General features: G+C 40.4%; 1 protein-coding gene across 1 annotated transcript in view; it reads left to right on the top strand.

Annotated features, from left to right (window-relative positions):
• Nucleotides 1-25729, top strand: part of SORCS1 (sortilin-related VPS10 domain containing receptor 1) — a 310060-nt gene that overhangs the window by 248820 nt on the left and 35511 nt on the right. Inside the window, exons 12-19 of the mRNA XM_010564989.1 lie at nt 3912-4014; nt 4488-4564; nt 5798-5889; nt 6903-7010; nt 8032-8149; nt 9911-10041; nt 18260-18373; nt 19393-19564. Coding sequence (XP_010563291.1) covers nt 3912-4014; nt 4488-4564; nt 5798-5889; nt 6903-7010; nt 8032-8149; nt 9911-10041; nt 18260-18373; nt 19393-19564 — 915 coding nt within the window. The remainder of the gene's footprint in view (nt 1-3911; nt 4015-4487; nt 4565-5797; nt 5890-6902; nt 7011-8031; nt 8150-9910; nt 10042-18259; nt 18374-19392; nt 19565-25729) is intronic.

Consider the following 25729-nt stretch of genomic DNA (forward strand, 5'->3'; position numbering starts at 1 on the left):
AAATGATAGAAAAGAGACCACAGAAGTTGGAAGTGGTAGGCAGATTTTCAAAGCAAAAGCACTGGAAATGTACATGTCTGGAAATATGTCAGGGATCCATAAGGGCATTCTGCTGAGGGAAAACGTGGAGAAAATGAATTGTCCCCTGCTCTGAGGCAATTCTGTTCCTTGCCAATGTGACATAGCTGTAGTATTTAAACAGTTCACAAACTTCACTCGCCTCTTTAGCCACATTCTGTGTACCCCTGCATCACCAGAAGTTTTACCTCCTTAGGTCAGTTGCTCCTTTTCCTTCTACATATTACTGTTCCTGGCATGATCCTGCTTTTCCTTGGCATAGCTAAATGAATTCTTAATAGTCTATTGTACATCTAGCTTAGCTCCCATCCTTACTCCATGGCAGATACTAATGCTTTCACGCTGCTGGTTTTCAGCATAATTGTCTCTAGCAATAGCTTGGGGCACAGCAATGATGTATGTTCCAGCTTGTTGGCAGAATGGGATCTACCCTTTCCCAGAGTGACAGGATGGTCCCTGGCCTGCAAGTGCAATGCTGTGTCCTCTGTGCATCTGGTCTTTCAACCTAAACTAAGGGAGAGTTAATGCAGAAATGGGTACATAGCAGCTAAGTTGGCAGCTAAGAAGGTTAAGAGGGAATCTGCTTGAAACACAAGGCGAGCCAGACGGAACCATCTCTCTACTGACAGTACGCTTGAGGTGTTTTTTTCTCAAAGCAACTCAAAGAATTTCTTTGCATTTTTTGTGAGATGGTACTGAATAATGAACATGGAGGAAAGCAATGAAATTCCATCTAATCCCAAGGTTTTATTTTTCTTGTTTATACCACTTGTTTTCTAAGCTGAATACAGTTAATCTTCATAAAATAGCTGCCAAGGTATTATATCCCAAAGATGCTGGTTTTGTTTGATACTTATCTTGTGCTGTGAAGTGGTTAACTGAGGAGTAATTCTATCTATCTTGCAAGTTATGGGCATCTGTCTAGGAGAGTTAATCAATTAGCTTTCAAGGATGGTCTGGTGGTTAAAACACAGGGCTGAATCTCAGGAGAATCTTGATTCAATTTTTAAGCCTATCTCCCATTTCCTTGGGCAAGTTATTTATTTTCTCTATGCCTGCCTTCCCCAGACATCTGTTTATTCCCTCCCACATTTTGTTTGTCTTGTCTATGTGGATTATAGGGATTTCAGGACAAAGACCCTTTTCTCGTGAGAGGGGACATTCATGCCATCTGCTACAGAATAATTTAAGCATCTAAGTGAGGTGTTTTGAATACCTCTCCTGGAAGTATTTATCTCTTTTCATTGCTCCTTGCTATTGCAGGTGAGCAAATACGGTGATTACCCCCAGGTTTGTGAATGATGTTTAGCGTCATCCTTGTGTTATAATACTTTGCCCCACTCCTGATCAGGGGCAGCCGCTAAGAGCTGTTTTGTATGTGTCATGCCACTGGAGGCAGTTCAGGTGGGCTTTGCAGAACAGCCAAGAAGTGGGTTTGTGGGTATTTATGAGAAATTTTACTAAGGACTGATGAGCCTCCTGAGAGGGAAGCATGAAAGTGCTGCCTTGAAAATATTAGGAAGCAAGTCATGAACTCCAGCATGATTGTAAGAACTATGGCAGTGAACAGAGCAATGAACCATGTCATTCATGCTTTATCTTCTACCTAGGTTGTAAATGCTCCATGGCAATGGTTGTCTTTCCCTTGGTGTCTGTGCAGCAGCTAGCACAGCTGGGTACTAGGCAATGACAGGGAACCCCAAATTTGGTGATTCTGATGGCAATAATGATTTCAGTATCCTGTTGGTAACAAGGATAGAGACAATTGACAGAAATTCTAAAAAAACAAAGCTGAGATGTCTGTATACGAGTTAAGCTGTGGGAGATAGAGGAGGAACACAAACCAGTCTGGAAAAATATTTGTCGATGAACTATATAAGGATACAGATGGAGAAAGTGTACATCAGGGATGGAGAAGAGAATGTTGCCATGGTAAGGATGCGAGATGGCCGGGGCAGTAACTTTAGGTGTTTGGCTAGAGTGGAGAGGTTGGTTTTTACACTATATGCAGTTGTCACTAGAGACATTACTGCACTCCAACCAATATGAAGTCACTTAAATACCATTTAGACAGGTGACCTGGCTTTTAATATTTCAGATATTTATTCCATTTCTGTGTACTCTATCTGTGAAATGAGACAAATTTGAAAGAAAACCTCTGCTAACACAAAGATTTGAGTCTAACGAGGTCTAATCTGTCAGAGTAGGGAATTGGCTGAGTTGCTGCCATTAGCTACCGTCTTCAAAATGCTGAAGTGGGTTTGGATTATGTTAGTTTAAAAAAATATGTTCTGTATTTAGTCTTTTCACAACGTATAAAAATGTAAAAGGAAAGAATTCATGCTCTTGCAGTGCTTTTCCACTTCCTGCATGCATGTCAGCTCGATTTGGTTTCCACTCCCTCCTTGTGCCCCCAGGCTCCTCCAGCGGCTGCCCTCGCAAGCCTGTCAGTTAGAGTTAGGCTGCTCAGTACATTCCCCTTGGCAGGTTGTGTTCCCTTCTGCACAGCCCATGTCCCCTTTTCCTGTCTCACATAAGTGAGAGCTCCCATCCCTCCTCACCACCCTTATGTGCCTTTGCCAAAACCCCCTGCCATTCTCCACAGGGGGATTTTCATTTCAGAGTCATAAACACCTACTTTGAGATGGGATGGATAAGTGATCTTCCTCCAGTGACCTGTGGAGCTAGGTTTTCTGCAGAGGAAGCCTACAAAACTTTTGGGGCTGCAGACCTAGCCTTTAGGCAGCTGATATTAGACAGAAAGACCTGCCACCTTAGAGCCTGAAGTTCCTTCTGTATAGCTTCTCTTGCTCATCTTCCAGAGCCATGCAAGCTGAAGCATGGGCTTTGCTGTATTTGTGTTCCTGTGTGATGTCCCCCTCTATTGGGTCAGTTTGCTTCAGGTTTTCTCACCAGTATTTTTCCGCCTCACTTCCCTTAGCATGTTTCATGAAGGGCTTTTCATGAGGTTTGGAAGAAAAAATACTGAAAATAAAAACCAAGAGAAGGCAAAAATTATCAGAAATTTTCAGAAATTATCACACTACAGTTTTGGAGGGAATTGTAATGGCAACTTTGGAAATCTGCCTCTCTGTCTTACCTTCTTGCTCAGCTGATTTATTCTGTACCACTCCTGTCTTATCTGAGTACCTGACATACAAAATCAATAACAGGTGAGGTTTCCATGATGTGTTTGTATTGAAATCTCAGAGGTCACATCCAGATGGGGCAATGAAGCATTGTTTTAAACAACTTTTAAACTAACACTTTCCAGTCCTGGTATTTCTGCTTGGTGCAGTGCAGAACAGAGTCATGTGTCAAAAATACTCAGAGTCAAGAAGTAGTATGGCACTGTCTGAATTACGTTGTTTCTCATGGCTAATTAGTGGTGACTCAGCACCACTTTGATAGGGTAATATTGCTTCTCGTTGCAGAGATAGCTTGGACACTGCTGCTCTGAGAGTCACTTCATCATATCTGCAGCCTTTCTTGCTTCTTAAGAGAGCTGGGAGCCAGGGGAGCTAGGTAGTCCTTACCGTTACCTGCCCTTGCAAGCCTGGTTGCCTCCTTTGTGGGTACAGCCCTAAAGATCTTGTCCTTGTGAGAGGGTTTCAGCCTAGTCTATCAGTTTCCTGGTGAGAATGGGTTGTGTCAGAAAATGATCCCTCTCTCACAACAGAACCAGGACAGTGGCCCTGTCTTTTTAAGGGTGGCTGAATGCAGCGATTAGGAAGTTATACGTAAAGACACTGTATATTTCTAACCCTGTAGAAATACGAGCATGCATTTCATGTTGTGTCTGCTTTTCACTTTTATTTCCCCTTTCTCCATAGCCCTATTGCTCCCTTCATCTTCACCTGAAGGTCTCAGAGAATCCCTATACCTCAGGAAACATCGCCAGCCGAGACACTGCCCCCAGTATTATTGTAGCTTCAGGTATGAAACATTTAAAGATTGCCTGTGTATGCTTTGCAAACACTGACAAAATCTTGAGTTTTTGGTGGGTGTGGAGGGTGTTGAGGGACTTGTGGGGTGTCACACCACCAGTATTAGGAAGGAAGGAAGGCTATCAATCAGAAGTCCTTATGGACCTTTAACTTGTCATATGTTTTTTAAGGAAACTGGCCTTCAAGACCAAGGAGATCACTTCTAGTCCTCTACTCCCGTGAACATAAGATTAAAATCAGGGCATTTCCTTTGCATATGGAAGTGTGTAGAGCTGTATGGATTGGATCTTTTATATTTATTTTCTTCAAACTGAAAGTCTTTCCTTTCCTTTCCCCCTCTTTCTCTTCCCAAAACTAGAAGTTCTATAATTGCAAAAGGTAAATAAATACATTTACTCCCCTGATTTGCTAATTCTACTGTTTCTTAGAGTGTTGCATCACTAATCAATGCTCGTCTTACAGGTAATATAGGTGCTGAACTATCAGACAATGACATCAGCATGTTTGTTTCTTCTGATGCTGGGAACACTTGGAGAAAGGTAAATGACAGGATCACAGGTTTCAATACTATTCATAGGAAATTGTCATAAAAGTAGATTCAAACTGTCACTGGGTTTTTGTTTCTTTTGGTTCAGAGTACCTTTTTGCAAATCTTTACAAAAGGGTGAATTTCTCTTCCCTTCTGAGAGATAGAGAGATGCTCAAAGAAAAAGACTGAATATGTAGTTAGACTTCATATAACCAAAAATTATTTTTATAATTCTACTCAAATTTTGACTTCAGTTTAACCCCGTAGCAAGGAGAACAGATTAAAATATGAATACTAAGAAGAGAGAATGTGTTCCCTTTTACTGTTGTACATGCCTTGTACCGCTCAAACCATTTTTCTCTTCATCCACGATTATACTTTCCCAAGAATCAGCAGTTGCACTGGCCTACTTTCCCTCACTCCATGTGGGACTCATTTCACCTAAGTTCAGTTGTCCAAAGTTCAGTGTTCATATGATCGAATTATTTTGCCTTGCTCTTAACCTAATGGAGAAAAAGACAGAATTCAGTTCATCTTGTTCCAAAGCTACCTCTCTCTCCATTAATTGTGGAAAAAGACTGGATGATGAAGTTAAATCAAGTTCCTAATATTTAGTGGCATCCCATCTGTTTACAAAGCATTGCTACCCTTTAATGTGTTTATCCTCAGAACGGGAAGTTCTATTATTCCTCTTTTCTGGATGGGATATCAAGTCATGCAGAGAAAGAGTAACTTTCCCACACTGACAGATGCTGCTATATAAACTAGAGAGCAGATGTTTGCAGAGACCCAATACAAAAAAAGACACAGGAAAAGAAAATCTTTTTTGATATTCCAAGAATCTAATTATTTTACAGTGTTTGATCAGCCCTCATTTTTCCATCTCCATCACTTATGTGAGATAGGGCCAGATACATGCAAACACGTGAAGTTCTTCTTTAAACAAAAATCTGTCATCAAAAGGAGGGAACTTGTTAATCCTTGCAAAAATTCATGTTTCTAACTTTCTGTCAAGCAGAGGCAGAATGCATTTTCCAAGGACCTGGAAAAACTAAAAAACCCCCAAACCTGCCAAACAAGAAAAAAACCCAACCAGGAACTGTCTCGGTACAGAATGTCTTCCTCTACTCCGTAACTTCCTTAAAACATACCTATCCTCTGTCATGATCATACTTAAAGAACTATGATGTTTTCTTGATACTAAGGAAAATAGATTTAAATATATGCTTTTTTTTTATTCCAGATCTTTGAGGAAGAGCACAGTGTTCTGTACCTGGATCAAGGTGGAGTACTGGTTGCCATGAAACACACGTCTCTGCCTATCAGACATCTCTGGTAATGACTCTGTGCTAAATGTCTGCCGTCCCTCTTTTCAGATGCCAGGAAGTAGGCAGTTAGGCTGCATCCAGAGTCTTCTGTAGCTACAATCTAGAAAATATCAGTTAAGACACTGGCAAACATTCACTCAGATAGAGCTAAGAAATCCTGGCAGTTCCAGTTTACGTAGTTTCAGCTTGGACAGATCTGAGATATCATCAATGTAATTCCACAGCTTTCCTGGTTTACCACAACTTGGCTTCTTGAGTTTGGTTATTTATGTAATACATATCTGGATTATGACTTTATCTCTTATTAAGTTACCAAAGTACTCTTTATTTTCCAAATTATTGATGAACTTGTCTTCTCTGTGGCAGGCAGCACTTACGAACGAGAATTTTGTTGAATAGATTCAGGGTTATATAGCCAATAAAATAAAGGTGTCCCCGCTAGGTAGCACTCTTGAGTTTGTGTGGTAGGTAGAATATAGTTTTGTGCTGTTTTCCATGATTTGCTTCCACTACAGTCAGTGTCATATCAATATCTGAAACACACAGATGCAAGTCTTAAGAAGTGGTGAGTGGTTCCAAACTTTCACTTAGACCCACCACAGGGAAAACTGCTGGTCAGAAGAGGCAATGCTCTTGTGCTCTAGAAATCTAACCTCCTTAAAATGTCTTATGTTGGGAACCCAAAAATAAGATGGTCAAAATCACTTGTTTATTTTTAAAAAATCCTAGCCCTAGGCTACATTTTGCCCTTAAAACATCAATCTCTAACATAACTTTATTAGTTTCTACCACTTAAGTACTGGCCATGGGTTAGTGGTATAATGCCAAACAAGCTTGACCAATGCTCTGATTTATGATGCTTCCCCCAAAAATAGTTATTTAAAGGACTAAACATGCAGTATCCAAGAACAGGAGCTGCTTCTCACTTCTCCATAGCAGCTGTAGTGGACTAGAGAGTCTCTTCAAGTAAAGTAGGAGGAGAGTAAGGAAAGAAGACACTAATTCTGCTTTCTCCACTAGGTTAAGTTTTGATGAAGGGAGATCTTGGAGCAAGTACAGTTTCACATCCCTCCCACTCTTTGTAGATGGAGTTTTAGGGGAACCTGGAGAGGAAACTCTCATCATGACGTAAGTGAGCATGCCATCGTGCTACTGTTGATGGAAACTGCACCATAAATATCTTATGAGGGTTGTTCGTTACATAATAGCATTTCTGGTTCGGGACCAAACCAAGTACTATCTGAAGGCAGGAGTATGCAGTCTTCTGTTGCTAAATCATCAATGTTTATTTGTGATATGATTGAGGGAATGACAACATGGTTCCTTGCAAGCTGCAAAAACATTATCACTTAGCTTATAAGCATGAAAACTGACTCCTCAAACTGAATGTGGTTTAAAGTAGAGTGGCTCTTGACAGATGAATATTTGAAAGAAAAATGGTGGGGTATTTTTATAACTGTGTTTTTGCTGCTACTTTCTTTTTTTTAAACTGAAACACAGAAAAATGAAGACATTCTTTTGTAAAAATGAAAGACAAAATGTTGCCTGGAGGCTGACTCATGAAAAATTATGATTAGTTTCAATGTGGTATGCCCAGTTCTGCATAGTGCATAAATCTGAATTCAACCTGCCAGAAACTGTGACATTTTACATGAGATCAGATTTGCAAAAACAGGAGGAAAATTCAGTTTTGGTCAGTAAAAAAATGGACTGACATGTAATAAACAGAGTATGTGGCTTGGAAACTAACCTGAGTTAATAAAGATGTATGAAGAATGTTCCCTTCAGGTTCTGATTTTAATTTGTGTGGAAGGGATTCCCAAAGCTTATAATTGAGATATCAAACTCCTATAGGTATAACTGTCTCCAGCCCCACGTCAAGTCTTCTCTGTATAGTCATTTTGGGGATTGACGTAAGTGGGAGGCTCTTGATCCACAGAATAAAAGCTACGTGCAGTTTTTAAGAGAGTTGTAGATACTTAGCAGCCTAAGTTTCACTTTCAGTATGTCAATCAAGTGAAAATCAGTAGGACCGGCACTCCTAAAACAATTAATCTCTGTTGGAAATTCGTAGGTGACTACCTCTGTAACTACCAGACTCCATCTGGTGCTACCTTTTACTGTATGCTCTTTCTGCTGTATTCTGTAGAGTGTTTGGACATTTCAGCCACCGCTCAGAGTGGCAGCTGGTGAAAGTAGACTACAAGTCCATTTTTGATCGGAGGTGTGTGGAAGAGGACTACAGGCCTTGGCAACTCCATAGCCAGGTGAGAAGCAAGGAGGCTGGGATCTGACCTGAAGTAGTTAAAGATCAGCATGATCCAATGTCTTTTCCTGTTAGTTTGGTGTATCAGATTGTCCCTTACTGGATGGGTCTGTTTTGTAACATAGGTGTGTTAGCCTCGGATTGCGCACTGTGAGCCCCAGAGGATGAACAGCTGCCTTTTGGGTTTCATTCTCCATGCAGGCAATTAGCTCAGACTTATTCAGAATTGAAGAATGCAAGAACAGCAGAAGCACTGTCACTGAGAGAGGCCCGAACTTCACTCTTACATCTCCCATCCAATTTCCCCGTCGTTACCTCCTTTCTCTTCCTTCATTTTTCTGTGTCCTCAGAGCCAGTGTCTTAAGACCCTTCTAGTTACTTTCACACTTGTTTCTCCATACTCCTGCCCTCTTAGCCTTATTTCTTACTCACTTGGTTTCATCCTCTCTCAGTAATGGTACTTCTGCTGTGGGTGTTGGGTGCTTTATTCCCCAGTTCGCTGTGCTCCCATGCCCTGTCCCTTGCATCCTGATTGCAGCTGCTGCATCACTCCCAGAATCATTGCTTAAGTGCCCAGCAAGGTAACGTGCTCCGCACAGTGCCTGCGCCTGCCTTGGGGCACCTTCCCAGCTCTGCCAAGTTTGACACAACAGCCTGTGTTATATCAGGTTAGAATAAAATATGGCCCAAATTCTGTGGTTATATAAACACCACAGGATCCACTGAAGTCTAAAGCGAAGCACCCATTTATATCATCAAAGGTTGTCTTTCTGTATATATCTTGCTGGGCAAGAATTTAATAATGAATATGAAATGAAAGTAGCTTGACTCAGACTAGCTGCTCACACAAGGCAGAACTCTACACTAAAAATACCGGTTATGACTTAGATCTTTAGATGTTGAAAATCAGTACAGCTTCCTTGAAATTCAAGGAGGCACAGCATTTTACACCAGTTGCCATTTGGGCCCTTCTGTTTCATGGGCAAATCAAAGCTATGAAAAGTTTCTCTTTCCTACAGCGATTTTCACAGCATAAAAGGTAACAAGTGAGACCCCACTGTATTTTGTTCTTTACTTTCTTGTGCTTGCATAAGCAAAAATGCCAAGGATTTTGCAGTATATCTTTGAGGATGTTGGCTTTGGAGCTTGCAGAACTATTTTTAGTTCTTCCAGCAAATTTGATTTGCTTTCCATTGAGATTACAAGGCTGAACCTTGTTCCGTAGACAGAAATATTTAGCAGGGTGCTGAAGATAGGAGTGAAAAAACAAAGATGTTTTAGCATCCACATAACAAGTCAAACCCTGTAAAACTGGAACTCATAGTCCGTGGAAAGTATTTACATATGCACAGATTACTAGTTTCTACTTAACAAAATATTGCCAAAGAGATCAGACCAAAGAAATAGACCTGCTCTGTGTCTCAGATTGCAGAGGGATCAGACTGTGTTTTCAGTTGCTGTGAAACCTAATCTATAAATGAGAAATGGGCCTGGATCAATTGCTTATTGGCTTTGGAACAAATTCAGAGCTGAATCAGATACGTAAGTAACCTCAGATCATTTCTTAGTGTGTATTGGAAAAGCTGGTTTAGTTTCAGTTAAAGCTTCAGTAGCTTTAATTAGCTCCAGTGTACTGACAGGGCATTTGACTTCTCATCCTCTTCCCTTGAGTCACAGCTCCCATTGCACAGGCTTGGAAAAACTGGGTGATACAAATAGCCTGGTGGGTGTTAGAGAAAGATATTTTTGGTTTTGTTTCCAGGGAGAAGCTTGCATCATGGGAGCAAAAAGGATCTACAGGAAGCGCAAGTCAGAGAAGAAATGCATGCAAGGAAAATACGCTGGGGCTATGACCTCGGAGCCATGCGTGTGTACAGAGGCAGACTTTGATTGGTGAGCAATGGGGACAAGAACTGTACGCTCTCTACCACACCTATGCAGAGCTCACTAGAGAGGCTATAGGCTTGCAGAGAGTGTAAATTAATAAACATAGAAGTAGCCATAGGTTGCTGCGTGATAGTGCAGGTATGTCAAAAGAAGGAGAGGTGGAATAGATGTCTGTAGTCTGCTAAGTCTCCCACAAAACTGATGCTGAACAGACCATTTTCCAGGTCACATCTGAGCTCTGTGCAGCATTAAGATGAAAGGTCCATTTAGTACATGTAACCTCAGCAATGACCAGGGGTGGCTGTGAAAGTAGTATGTAAGGCATATGTAATGTGTGTAAAAAATAAAGTAAGTTCTTCATACAAGCACACACGCACAGATGTATATATGTGTAAAAGTAAATATAGGCATATGCAAAGTAGGCCTTCAGCTTCTGGAAATCAAGTATCAAGGGAATTCCTGGGTCATTTGTTATATCTTGGACCATCATGTTTGATAGTATCCAACAGGCATTGCCTTCATTTTCTCCTCTGCTGTATGCTATGGGAAATAGTGTCCATTGGTGAATTATGAACGGCATAATAAAATGTTCAGCTTCTAGTTTCATTTCAAGATTCCTGCTGACTCACAGCAATTTGCACAAAAAAGTCAGGGAACCACATTATTGAAATCTCTCTGTCACCTGTTTTCTCCAAGTCTGAGACAGTCCTGAATATCTCAGAAGAGAGAAATGGTGGCTCTTTGGCAGTGCCAATAAACCCCCTTTGTGCCTCACCCAGCTAGATCTATGCCATGTTATTAATTAAACCCAAAGTCTGTAGCATGCACCCTGAAGAGGTTCATCTCATAAATATTTTGTTTCTTGCTATGTGAGTTCACTCCAGGACCATGGAAATTTACAGTGTTTCCCTTCTCACCCTCACATAACTGTAGTTATATCGATTTTTCTATATAAAATCACAGAATCACAGGAGGCTTTTCCATGTGTCAAAAAAAGTAAAACCTCTTGCACCAAACAATAAAAATTATGAGCATACTTGGCCACTGATTCTCTGAATATGGTTTCCCGATGATTTCCCAATTTTCCAGTGACTCTTTGTTAGGGAGAAGATACCTCAGTTCTGTGTGTAGTTCATCATTTAGGTGCCCAGAGGTCCTGGATTTCAACCATTTAATGTATCTCTAGTAATGTAAAAAAGATAGCAGCCAACCAGACAAAAACATGAATAGGAAGGAAATTCCCTGAGGATTTTGACCCTCTTGTAGAGTGTGCAGTTACAAAACTGTGCCAAGCTCATGCCCAGGCCCAAGAAAGTAACTGATGGGATTGACTCGCGGTCAGTCCGTTAGTTGTTAAATCCCTTACACTCATAAGGGACACGCACTCATGAAACACTTCTGATAAAAATACGCTTTCCTTCCAGAACTTCTCTCTCTCTGTGAATGTATGTTTTTATTTCATTAAAATTGACTGTGTGGTTTGCTACTACAAAACTTTGTTGCTAGGTACAGAACGAAAGTACCACAGTGACATTTGCTGGGGAAACATGCTTTTATGTCTTTTATGTTCACTTCGAGGAAACTTTCTCCAAAAGGTCTGCTGAGTTGTGAGAGAATCTCTAAAAGAAAGCTTGGGTGGTTGGGGATGCACAACAGATGCTCACAGTTTACACGTACCAACAAGCCCCCCTCAAATCTGTTGGAAGAGGCAGAATTAGGACTTGGCGAAAGTCATCTTGTTAAAAGTAGCCTGAGAAAAATACCCTTAAAAATACTGGAGGTCTCTGTGCTGAGCTGACTGATAGAAAGCCCTCCTGACCTAGGAGGGCCTTCCTCCTTCTGACAGAATCAGTTTTGGGTTAGAGACTGTTGTGATCCCCTCCAGTTCTCTCTGCACCCTGCAGAAGTTGGTCCAAAGAGACATTTGGAGGAAAATTGGTGAGTGAATTCTTCCTGTGAAAGGACGTCCTCTGTGGGGACCTTCCTGCAAAAGGAAGAAGCACTTTCATCATCCTCATTCATGACATTTCAGCAGTGCTTTTGAATTCTCTGTTTCTCTTTTTTGCTGGGCAGGGCTCTTAACTGAAGGAGATTAAAGGGGACATGTATTCCCAAGGCAGGGAGAAGCCCCTTAGCTGACTGCACTTGATTTTGCAATCTTGAAATAAACTGGGCAGCTTTTTATATTAACATCAACGGTTACAGGACCCCGTCTTGTATACAGAATTAAAAAAGACAACAATCCCTGCCCCAATCAGAGTAGGACTTTCTTTGCTGTTCAAATGCTGAATTTGTATGGGGAAAATTTTATTATCTAAGCTTGTCAGAGCTTGGAGTAAAAAAATGTATCTGTGTGGTCAGGTAAAGTGAAAAAAAAAAGTATTATTGCTGTTAATCCTGCAAGTGCTTCTTTATCAGTTCAGGGGAAAAAAATGCCAGTTATAAAAGACATAAAGATTTTATAATGTTTTTTTTCTCCTGGTCATAGAACTCCAGGTTCCTTTCCAATCTGTATTCAGCCCATGGTAGTTCTTTCTCAGAGAAAAGGGCACATTTGTTTATTGTTTTACACAGCAACAAAACTAAGTGACATTAGAAATGACTGTAGTTCCTCTAGCCGCGGGAACCTGAACTCTTCTGACAGTAGACATCTTTTATCATGGGCTAGAACCAAAACTAGTGGGGACAGAGGGCTGAAGCAGTAAGCATTCGTTCTCCGTGCAGGGGCTGAGGCTCACAGCCAGAGGGCAATAGTGCTTCAGGAATAGGGGGGAATGGAAATGCGCAGAAGCCCTAGGCAAATCTGTCCTAGCAACGGCCTAGAAACGAGAATGTCCTTCTTCATTTAATTGATTTGGGTAAATGGATGACACCGTTATACTGGTGTGTTATTAAAGCATTAATTTACCTGGTTTCCTTACATTGTGTTCCTTCCTGCCGTTTGAGCATTATTACGGCAATATCTCTTCAGTGGAAACACCTCCTGGACACAGATGGAAATCTTTGGTGGTGTTCATCCTTCAGCTGCCTGTCTCCCAGGTCCTTTAATAGAAACTTGGAGTTAAGTGTCTCACTGTCAGTCCTCCCTCTGAACCCACTGGCATTAATACTGAGGGCTTCTTCTATCAGTATTCCCATACCTCACACCTTCGTGGGAAGTAGGAGCCTGTTGGTACTGGTGCTAGTGGCTTTGGGTAGCCAGAGAGGCACAAAGGAGCCTTAGTGCAATTGAGACTCAGGTCCATTTATTTCGCTGATGATATCAGCAAGGGTCTGGCTAGCTCTTTTTTATTGTCTGGCACTTAAATTACAGACCTGCCTGATAGGTTTAGTACTTATGCTAAAACATCAGAGTCCTGCGTCATGAGAAACTGTCCTGACAAACTGCAGGGAGGCAGAAGGCAGATTCTGAATGTGATTTAGACTCTGTTGGCTTCTTGTGTTACCACTCATTGGTTCAGGCAATCATGCAGGTGCAAGTTCTGAAATACACATACATTTGCACCCTTGGGTTAACTAACTTTGCTTTGTCATTGAGGTAGGCTTGATTGGCTAACAAGTAGTAATTTTGAATGAATTTTTAGTTCATTTTGAATGCTAGTGGAAAATGCAGACTCACTATGCAAAGTCCACGGTGCATCTCTGCATCTTTAGGGGCCTAGATATCTACCAGGCATGGATTTACTGGAAAGATTCTGGGGATTTTAGGTTCCCTATTAACATAAGCTGGTATAGCTTGACTCCAAATACTGTGATGCAATTATAATCATATGCCTTCATAGAGCCATAATTCAAACTGCAGCCAAATCCATCCTTCTCTGAGATAAATCCCATGTCAGATCCTGTAGAACTGGGAAGCAAGCACAGCTCCCCTTTAACACAAATCTACCCTTGCATCATAGTTCAATATTAGACAATGGTATTAAGTGAATAAAAAGATGGTGAGACTTTTCCACAGCTGTGGCCACAGTTTTTTTTTTTTCCACAAGGGCTTTTGGAAACTGCAGAACAAAGGTGACTATAATCACAGATACCTCAATTCTACCCCATTTAATGTCTGAAAAGTTTGCAAAGCACAGCATACAAAACCACAAGTAGCATTTTCAGTTGCTGGCATAGTTGGCCTTAAGGTGAAGCTGTTAGTGTTGAGGAAGTCCTGTGGTTACATGTTAAGTCATCTCTTCATTTTTAGGAGGTATAAGCGTGGCTATCACTCATCTGACTTTACTGGTTTTTTTTCTATATCTTAAAACAATGGGATTTTAATAATTTCACATGCATTTACAGTTCCTCCCTGACAGTATGTTTGTCAGGTCTGTATTCAAACTACAAATTTCCTGAAGGGATTTCTTTTCTTTTGATTATTACCTGTGCTGCAAATAATCTTAGATTTACCATGAGCTTTGAGCAGGGATACAGAACTTCTGGAATGAATTCATATCTGTCTCTAACACAGAGAAGGACTTGAAATCCTATTGACTAAGACAGATAGGATTCTGGTTTAAACCAGTAAAAGTGGCCAGGGTAAAACCATCATCAGTTAGAGCCACAAGATAGGCTGCTGATAAAACAATCCCTGCTGCTAAATGCTCCACTCTTTTGATAGGTATATTATATATTTCACCTGAGTTCTTTTCAGGCAGGCACAAAATATCATCAATGTATGCAAATTCTAATTCCCAGTTACCAGGCAATGACTCGGCTAGCTGATTGCAGTCTAAAGCTGATGCCATCCCTCTGTCCAGATTTTGCTATACTGGCTTGCGCTATGGCAATCCTATTGATGCTAATGCTTGTTGATTGCTACAAAGCCTGTTGTGCCAAATTGTAGGCAGCAATTTGTTGTCAGCATCAGTGTTCTGCATGCACCAGCCTGTAGCCAAGGAATTCATTAGATTCCAAGACTGTGGAGGTGAACGAGCGGCTGGTGCATCTGTAGAGAGATGCGGAACAGCAATTCATGTCATTTACTGGGATGATATTTCTGTAGGGCCTTAATGAGCCAGGCGATTTGCAAGCCTGAAAACAACACTGTGAAACTTCTGTGCTTAGAACTATTTCTGCTGTGGAAAATACTATGGTTTCATTCTCCTGACTTTGAGAAATATGGTCCAGGTATAAGTCAAACCTAGTTAAGTCAAGCTTAGCTTGTCCAGATGTGCAGGTACTAATAGGAACCAAAATTATGGCATGAGTCTAGACACCCATATAGTAGGAAATCTCAGACTGATACTACTGCATCAAATTGGACTGTGGGTACTGATCCCCTCTGAGGCAGATTTCACTGTATTATTTTGCTTTGTTTTCACCTAACTGATTACAGGACATTGTGTGTGTACAGTGTTACAGCTTTTTAATTAGTGACACACGATAACTTAGGAATACAGTGCTGCAGAGTGTTGACAAATGAATTACAAAAATATAGGAGTCCCACTTGTATGTAAATATTTGTTTTCTCTAAGCAAATCAGAATAATGTTATTCTTCATTATAAAGTGTATTCTGCAGCTATAGTGTTCTTATTCCAACAAGGATGATTAGAGAAGCACATGGCAGGGTGAGAATAGGCTGGCTGATGCTTCCAAAGCAATTAAGCAATATTCAGTCACTAGCATCTGAGTAAATAGATTGATGAAAATCCAATCAAAAAACTGAGGAAAAGACCATTTAGGTCATCTCCTTCATTGCTGTTTCCTAGAGTATGTTCTCAATTACTTGTAGATATCCCAAGTACCACAGCTGCCAAAATGTTCCTTTGGAACAGTCATGCAGTCTAATAGATGTTTAGGAGTTTTCCCAAGTGATATGCAGCTTTAATTTTCTTTTGCTTAATGTCATCTTTTTAATTTCTCCTTTTTTAGATTACCTCAAAACATTTTATTTTCTTGATTCAGAAGGAAAAGTTGCAGGCAGGAGTAAAAAGTGGTGACAAAGTTCTTCTCAATGTCCTGCTTTTGATAACAAGTTTAAGAAATATAACAAAAATAAATTGAAAAATATGCTCTCCTTTTTTTTCCTTTGTCTCATATTTTACATCAGTACCAGACTTCTTAATTGTTAAAAATAGTGATGCATTAAATTTTTGTTTTAAGCCATCATGCTTTGGTCCAGAAAGAATAAAACATTAGAAAAAAGTCTTCATTATGTTAACAATTCTTGTTGTTGTTAATATTATTCTACAAATATCATTGATTGCACTGCTGCCTATTAGAACGTGCTGAATCCAGTAGCCTGATAGAGGTGAGGCTTCTGCAGCTCCATGTCCCCTCACCCAAGCAGTAGCAAGGTTGAGCATTTTTTCCTGGTAGGCACACATATGCATTGTATGCAGAGTACATATGTGCATATGTACACATCTGGTGACACAGATTAGCACAAACAGAAAACAGCACTAGCACAAACACCAGTTGCCTCATCCTGTTCCCCTCTCTGGTTAATCAAGATGAAATCCTACTTGTGGAAAATATGTGTGCTAAAAACATACATACGATATTGATCCCACCAGTACTTGGTCTTAGAAACCCAGGTCTGTCCAGTGTCTGGCCCCTGGATGCCTTGTCTCCCCAGTTGCCTCATGCACACACATGCATACGTGTAATAGGTCTCACGAGCAGGTCCAGACCTATATGGCTTTATACCAGTAGTCAGTCCCCAGACCTCTTGGTCTTTCCGATAACCAATTCATGGACCCAATGTCCAGCCCAGACTTATGACCACCTCAGCACCTAGCTCCCAAGTCTTTTATCTTACTCACTGGCTTGTCTGGCTCGGTGCTTACCTGCACAGTATGCCCACAGCCCGGTCAGTGCAGTTCCTGGCAGTGCGGGCACATGAACCCCTGCGACTCATGGTCTGAGTCCAGTTGCTGAGACTTAGACCACCACACGCACACACACACAGAACAGATAGCCCCTCACCCAGGAAAATAGAAATGGAGATGCCAGATGCTCTTTCGTGGCATGCCATAATGAGCCGTGTCCCCCTGTGTGCAGTAACCCCTCGCAGTGATCTGCGAAGTGAAGCGGGGAGTGCCTCTCCTGGTGATGACCGGGTAGGTCTCACCCTGGCCGTGCTGGCTGTTCTGGGACAGCCCTGCGAGGAGCTGGGGCAGGGGCTCCACTGGCTCCGATCAGGTTATTGGGGTTCCTCCGCCTCCTGTTTTTTCTCTCTACTTCTTTGCATATACAGAGATAAGTCTTTAAGCACATAATCTAATGCTGCCCTAATCCTCTTTTCTTAGAATATGAGGCTACCTACGATTCCAAGACACTAAAGATAATAAGCAAAAAAAGTGCTTTGCAAAGAAGTGCCATTTTAAGATCACGGATCATGTTGCAACTGGAATATTGGAATGGAGGTGGTGGACTCGTATAGCAGTTCTCAGAAATGACATCCCATTAGCATCTCCATTATGGGCTAGGGAGAAAACTTAGGAGTAATAAGGATTTTCCAACCAAACAGTCCTCATTACTCAATGGCTGGAGAGTAAAACCACACGTGAATGGAATACTGATCAAGGAGGTTTTTTGTTTGTTTATTTGTTCCACAATAACAATTTTTATAAAGTCTTTGTTTACCTGGAATCAAAACCAATTTGAACTGTTGTTTAGTGGAACCAAAGCAAATTTAGTCATAACTAAACCCAAATTGGGACAAAAGATTACAGTTTGACTCATTGTTTCTAACACATGATTTTTCGTAGCATTTCCTCTTCCAAACAAAAATAGAATTGAAGATCTCGGCATTCTTTTCCATTACCAAGTATGCTGTTTATGCCTTCAGCTGAGACCTCTCTCAGGGCTTTAAATTTTCTGTTACAGCTCATATGATATAGTTTCCAAATACAATTAACTGTTTAGCACTTCAGTTTTCTAAGATATGATTGAGGCAGCAGTGGTTGAACTTAGCTTAGATCTCTAGCTTTTATTATATTTGAGTCTAGAGTTGAACCTGAGAAGCACTGTTGGACTGTGGATGGAGAACACTTAATGCAATAGCTCATAAACTACCTGGTCTGGTTCTGCTTGTTTATACTGGGATATATGCAAGGTAACTCTACCTGCCAAAAAAAAGTAGGATGAAGAATCTGTTTATCAGTAAGAAATCAGAAACAGTAAACAGCTTGAGGAAAATCAAAACTTGTATCAATAGTAGAGAGCATGAGCTAATACCTGTATTTGTTCTTTTGGTTTTTTATGTGACTGTTTCTTTTAATGCTAAAACAGTGATTATGGATATGAACGTCACAGCAACGGGCAGTGTTTGCCAGCATTTTGGTATAACCCATCTTCCTTATCGAAAGACTGTAGCCTTGGACAAAGTTATCTCAACAGCACTGGGTAAGTGGCACACCGGACTTTATTTAGCTAGAGCACCCATATGGAATTTAACCCAATGACAACTACAGATTGCATTACTATAGGTGTCTCAAAGCTGGCTGAAGCCTTTGGGACCTCTTCTTCGCTGACTTTGTTAGGGTGCACAGTCTGGCACTCCAGATCTCCACCATGTATGGTCTAGACCTTTCTCTGAAAAATGATGCCTTAAAGAAACTTGGGGGGGAAACTATAAGGCAAAGGCCAAATCATTAAAGTCTCTGAAAAGACTCCTCTTGAAATAATGTAGGATCAGGTGAGGCAGAAATGGTGGGAAAAAAATTAAAGGAAAGAGGTGAAACTAATGTATATGTGAACTGAAGTAATAGATGGGTAGCTAGCCCGAATGCTGATTATTCTTTGGCTGTCTTGGAAGTCAATGAAGGACATAGTTTAAGTTAAGATACTGACCTCAAACTTTATTTCTGATGCAAGTGATTAAAACAAACAAAGGAACCCAAGCTGTGTTTTGGCATTTTGTACACTCAAAGGTAGACAGAATTTGCTTTTTTTCTTCAACTCTCTTATTTTTGTAGCTCTCGAGGGTTGCATCTTTAGAGAGTTGCCTCACAACTGATGAGAAGTGGAGAGCATGTGAGAAAAGCTGTTAAACTATGCCTAACAGTATAATAATTGAATACAATTCCATACTGTATGTGTACATCATTTATTTATAACTTCATAGTTTTTTAACATGTAACATAGATCGTCATATAATTTTATGTTTTAGACAATTTATTAATATGTGGTATATAGGTGTGCTATGCAGGAAAACATTACATGCCATTAACGACAGTATTAACTACTTATACACTAGGCACATGAGGAATGCTTGGCTGAGACAAATGCTAAAATATATTTGGGAATCTGTTTCCTTCCAATCTCCTTAGTCTAAAGAAATCTCAAAAATGCCTCCTTGTTCCCAGTTAACCCTGTTATGCTCCCTGTCAGCATCTCCCGCAGATTTGTCTTTTCCTTTTCAGATACCGGAAAGTTGTTTCTAATAACTGCACGGATGGTGTGAGAGAACGGTACACAGCAAAACCACAGCAGTGTCCTGGCAAAGCCCCCCAGGGCCTTCGTATAATCACATCTGATGGCAAACTGACAGCCGAGCAAGGACACAATGTCACGTTCCTGGTACAGCTGGAAGAGGTAGGCTCTATTTTTATGTTGCATCCCAGGCCCCATGGGTGTATTTGAGTCTGATTCATGCCAGACAAAGACTGCAAAGTGGTGAAGGAGTGAACCAAGAGAGTGTGGGATAAAGTCAGTCAGCTCCGTGATGTAGCTGGGTAGAGTTTGCTCCAAAATGTAATGGATGATGTGTGGAGACGATGAGATGTAAGAGTATTGTGGTGCATATAGTAATAGCTGGGAGAAGTTGATAAAAACTGGGAACTGGTTGGGTTTGCATATTTCACAGTGGAACTGGAGAGTGCAGATTTGAATCCTGATCCCCACTCTGAACTGTGCTTTTGACGTCTTGCTGTGTTTGAAACTGAATTTCCATTTTTACTTGCCACCGACTTTCAACCAAACATGGCTAAAAGTACATGTGCAGATCTGTCCCCATTGCACAAGTTAGTACATATTGTTTAGGCATTTGTGGATGAAATCTCAAGATGTCATCAGCAGCATTAAGTCTGAAATTGATTGCAAATGTGAAGCTGATTCAGACTCTGATCAGAGCCTGTGGTTTTGTTACATCTGTAACTTAACTTGGTATTTCATTGTTCTGCTCCCTCTATTTCTGAATCCTTAGGAAAAAAATGTTTAAAATATTTTTACCTGTTTTTTTTTTCCTCAGCACTTCTTTATCTATGTTTAATTGTAGGCTCCCAAATAATAACATTCACAAAGTAACTGTTTTCTCTTTCTCCCTAATCCAGTTTGATTTATTTAAACTTCTGTCCTTTTTCCTGTGTAGCTGGCCAATAAATCCTAAAACAACTATGCTTTTACACTAGGGGACAACGTACATCCCTTTACAGCTTAGAGCATTCATGGAAATTACTTCTGGCTCTCTCCATAGTAAATGTCATCTGTAGTGAGGAAAGAGAAATGAGGATGACCTCTGGAGCTGAGTTTTGTAGGGATGTGTTGGGGTTTTTGCCTCTCTATTATTGATGCTTTCCCTAGCAAACAGGTGTCCTGATTTGTAAAGGCAATAACATGTAATAAATCATGTCTAACCTGAAGCAGTTGTTTGACCTGAATGTTCATTTTCTCCAAAATGTGATCACTTTATTTCAGTACTGACAGTCATACAACATTGCTACTGTAGATGCTGTCATAACAGCATAAACATATAATTTCATCTGGATAAATTATTGATTTCTGTGTTTAAAGATGAAGAATAAAAAGTCCAAAACAAGATTCAAAGTCTTCAGGCTTATATAGAAAAAAAAAAAAAAAATCAAAAATTGTTCATTGCATTGCCTTTCTATTCTCAGCAAAATTTTAAAACAGATTGAGAGAAGGAGGTGGGTAATCTGAGAAGTCAGTCACAAAACTATCAAAGAATTATGCCAATAGTCAGAGGGAGAGACAATCACCCACAGTGTTGGACACTGAAGACAAATGTCCTGCTCTTCCTTCTATGAGTGTTTCAACTCTCATATCCTGTAAGAATACCCTGACCACTCAGTCCTACAGGGATCTGCTATGAATTGTTCTGTCTTTTCTGTTGATTCTGATCTTTTTTCATAGCCCTGCTTCAGTATTCACCAGAGTGTGGAAGCAACACCTTCTCCATTAGGAGATGGTGTCTTTCTCATGTTGTGTATCAAGTACGTAAAGTATGTTTTGATGAGCGAGTCAGCTTCTGAGGAGATCTAAAGGGGGCCCTTCTTTCAGTATACCTGATAAGGAAGAGGTTAGGAGTTGCTCTGAGGGCTGAAACAGTATTGATCAACCTCCAGCCTTTCTGATTACTCTCCCTGCTAGATGAATCTTGACCTCCCGCTCCTGGATTTGTCAATATAAAGAGCTTACAGAGCAACCAACAAAACTTTTGGGTGAATTTGACCTAATCTGACAATGACTTTGGGCTGATGTTGCAGCAAAAGAAATATTCAACAAAGAAGAAAATTTGCCCAAATACATGCAAGGAGTATAAACTGTGGTTATAGCAGCATAATTGTATATACACTAAAGCATTTACCAAATTAACTCTTTCAGTAACAAAAATCACACCACTCACTAGAGAAGTTAAACAACCCAGCAAAAGAACAACCACCCTTTTATAAAATAGATATTCATTTCACAGAATCACAGGATAATTGAGGTTGGAAGGGATCTCTGGAGATAGTTTAGTCTGACCCCACTTCTCAAAGGGAAACCTTGCAAACAAGGCAGAGGTATCAGAAAACAAGAACTTGCCATTTTCTGTGTAGTTCTGCCTTGCACAGGTATACAGCATAGTACAAACCAGGATGTTCAGCATCCACAGAATCTGTGCCACTCCATTTTTGCTGAAGAGAAGGCATCAGGCAAGTTAAAAAAGGCTGGATATGTCTGTATATGCATGCATGGTTTTTCCCAATGACATATGAAGAAAATGTGTCCTATTTAACCTTTGCCCCCGGAGTGGTGGTCAATATTTTCAAGTGCTACACCCTGGTGAGGACTCTACCTTTAGCCTTGTCACAGTTAATGTCTTTTAGGATGTAAAAAAACTAGCAGCCTTTGCTTATGTTGTAGTCTGTTTGCATCTTAACATCATCTCCTGTATCCCTCTGAGACAGTTTGTTCGAAGCCTTCAGATCTGCAGAGCTGTTCCATACATTACAGTCTTCCAGCAATCTTTTTTCATGCCTATATTCCACTTGACCTGCAGGGAAAAAAAAAAAAGATAAGAAGCTGGTGAGCCAAGGTACAAGAGTTCGTTTAAGATTTATACTTCTATTATCTTTCTAGGGCTTTCTGCTCCATCTAAGGAGCCACCTGGGTCTGAAAAGAAGAACAAACTGCAGAGGCAGGCTGACTGGAGGACCTGAAAAGTCACTGCATCTCTGTAGTGGAGGGGATTATTAAGAGGGTAGTGAGAGGCAAATGGCAGCAGTAAAAAACTGATGTTTTCACTCAGGTGTGGGATTCAGGGGCAGGAACCACAGCACAGGGGTTTCTTGTACAGCCTGCTTGTGCCTGTGGTGATGCTCATGGCCAGGACTCTGTCATTCTGCCAATAACACAATGTCAGTAAAAGATGTCTGAAGAGAAACACGTCCAAGGCATTCAGAAGTGTTCTGCTATTGAAGAAGACACAAAAGGAAAATAATCACTGAAGTCTGTGCAAGTGGAGAGGGGGCAGGCACCAAAACCAGCAGTGTGTAGAGCATTGCTGATTTCTGAGAGCTGGGATTCTGGCCCAGTTTCTCTAACCCTGACTCACATAAAATTTTCCTGTAAAGCATTTATATCTGGCAGCATATAAATATCATTAAAAGCAAAACCAACCAACAGCTCATACTTAAATGATCTGAATGTAAGAATGCTTTCCAAAGCAGTCTAACTTTCCTGTCACCTTTTAGGATTTCTGTATGGCTTCTTAAAAACTGTTTGCAAAGTCACCTTGCACTTAATATCTTTGGTCCCGTTATTGGAAAGGTTTGTCCAGGTTAGTTCTCCTATTAAGCTGGGTATAATCATCATGAAATTCTTATTGGGTGACAACAGCCAGGAAGCATCAATATTTCCTTTTATCATTAGCATATGTCTTATTGTGTGAAGCATTATGGAAATGTTTAATAAGCAGAGCACCATACTTAAGCTGGTAATTTTACTCTTAAATTTCCATTGAGCTATAGCAACAGCAACTTTGTCACTAAGTGGCAGCACAGGAGAAAACTAGTTATGCTTAAAAGGAAATTTTCCCATTGCCTCAAAATGCTGCCAGTTTAAAGGTTAATCCTTTGCCCTGGCCTGGGCTGTATGCACAGACCCAATGCTTGTACCTCTCACACTGCAGCGTTCAACAACAGAGTTGTTTCTCAGCCTGAACAACCTGAATCCTTACTTTATTTTTGCACAGCAACAGAAGAAACCGAAAAACAAAAATTACAAAGCCATTTTTCCTACCGAAGTTCTTCAACCCAATGTCCTTGACATATTTTGCTGCTCTGTTGTAGAAAATAGAGGAATTTTATTAAGTGGGTGTTGTTTCTGCGTGCCTTGCTCATCACATGGTCATGTAGTTCTCTTGCCTGTCACAAACCCAATTGTTATTTATGTGTTTGAGTTATTTGTATCAACATCAGACACTTGTGCCTGCTGTACTGCTTCAGCAGAGACACTGAAAGCTGCAGCCTCCAGAATGTTATTCAACATAATGGCTTTCAAACTTGTTTCGTCTGATTGCTCATACATCTTTGCCGAGGAAATGGACGGTAAAGACGTTCAGGGCAGAAATATTCAGGGCTTTGGCTGTTTCATTACAGATAATTCACAGAGAAACTGCCTCCTCTAATTTATTTTTTATCTTGATAAAATGACAGCCAAAAGTCTTTGACATTCCAGGTCTCCCTCAGTTCTCACTTGACAAAGTCACTCCACTGGGAGTAGATTTTGGCTTGCTTTTGACTACTTGCTGCTGCTATATGATATTTGGATTAGACTAATGTGTAGGGAAGGCTCATTTGTTTCTACAGTTCAGGCCATGGGCTAGAATTCAGGCAATCTGAACTCATTCCTGAACTGCACTCAGCTCCTTCTGCATGACCTTGAGTAAGAAACTTAACCTTTCTGCTTTTTTATTCCCTCATATGAAAATAGAGCTTTGCTTTCTCCCTCATGCCCTCCATGCCTTTCGTTTATGTGCTGCATGCTCATAAGGCTGGAGAACTCTCTCTTACCATGTGAATATACAAATGGAGCTCTGTCGATTTCCTAAAGACCACTCTGGTTTTCTGTAATGACAATGTTAATAAATGGCTGTACAAGGTACATTGTCTCTCAGGTGTATTTAATGAGCTTGGAGACCCTGCTGGGGGGACAATACCATTAGCATTTCCTACCTCAACACTGTCATTTGGTGCAATTCAGAATTCAACTCGGCTGAAGCCTCTGGAGATGAACTTAGCATTAAGATTGTTTTGATTGTTGATGTACTCAAATTAAAGATGCAAAGCTAGTAGTACTTAAAAGCACAGTCTGTATTTTTTCTTGGTATCCTACTGTGTTCCCTCTTTTGATATCACAAGTTAGTAATGATTACAGAAATATGAAATCTTCATCCTAACTTTCAATGGACATGCTGAATCATGGCTGTTTATCTTACTAACATCACCACATTCCTGTTAATAACATACAGATGAAAGATCAGTACATCCCCTCCCCCATGCCACTGTCATTTGAATTATAATTGCATTTTCTGTGTTACTAGTGATGCCAAGGTGGTTGGGAGAAATCAGAGCCTTTCATGCATTTTTAAATTCACTGCTGAAATTCCATGAAAATGTATGAAAGTTGACCTCGCCTTCATGATGGCACACAGCACTACAGTCTTCTAATGCACTTCCAGTCACACAAGTTGAATTATTCTGCATAATCCTGAGAGGCTGTACTTATTGATTCCTGTGGAGCACAGATCTAGTCCTGTAGAAAAAGCTCATATCTGAGTTGAGCTGGCACAACCAGCAGTCAGAACGAATGATTTGGTTAGTACAATTAACTCTTCTGGTGTAGAAAAAGAAGTATATGTCAAAAGTATCAGGCTATTTGCTCTGATAAAAGACACATTTCTATTCAGTTTCTGATTTTAAAAAGTTAAGAGCATCTCTCTGAAAGCAGGAATTTACATAGGAAAGCATGTTTTTCAGTACTTCATCAAGTTGGACTTGAATATCACTTTGAAATTAAGCATATGCTTTTAAACAGACCTACACTAAAGGTATCTCACGCGTAGATATTCAGTTGCAATGGAAATATCTTTGATGGATGTTTTCTCATGGTGACAGGAAAATACCAAAGAGGGACAAGGGTTAATCTAAAGAAAGCACAAAACATTAATCCATGAAGACAATCCAACAACAGCAGTGTTGTCTCTTGCAAAAGATAATTAAGTCCATTATCAACATCTGTAAGGAAGACACATAAGTCAGTGCATAATTGAAGACTTAAAAATTAAATCTGAAACATGGAACCAAAATGAAAAACCTTGAACTGTGTTTCATTGTTTTAATACTTCTATTTAGATACAAATACTGGAAGCCAATAAGGAAAATTCATTATTACAACCTTCTGGGCAAGATTCAGACAGAGCGTTTGAGAGAGAATCCTGCTAGGTGGGTCTCACATCTCACATACACCAAAATACTG

The sequence above is a fragment of the Haliaeetus leucocephalus genome, unplaced genomic scaffold, assembly GCF_000737465.1.
Source record: "Haliaeetus leucocephalus isolate CR32 unplaced genomic scaffold, Haliaeetus_leucocephalus-4.0 Scaffold184, whole genome shotgun sequence".
In the NCBI taxonomy this organism is placed as follows: Eukaryota; Metazoa; Chordata; class Aves; order Accipitriformes; family Accipitridae; genus Haliaeetus; species Haliaeetus leucocephalus.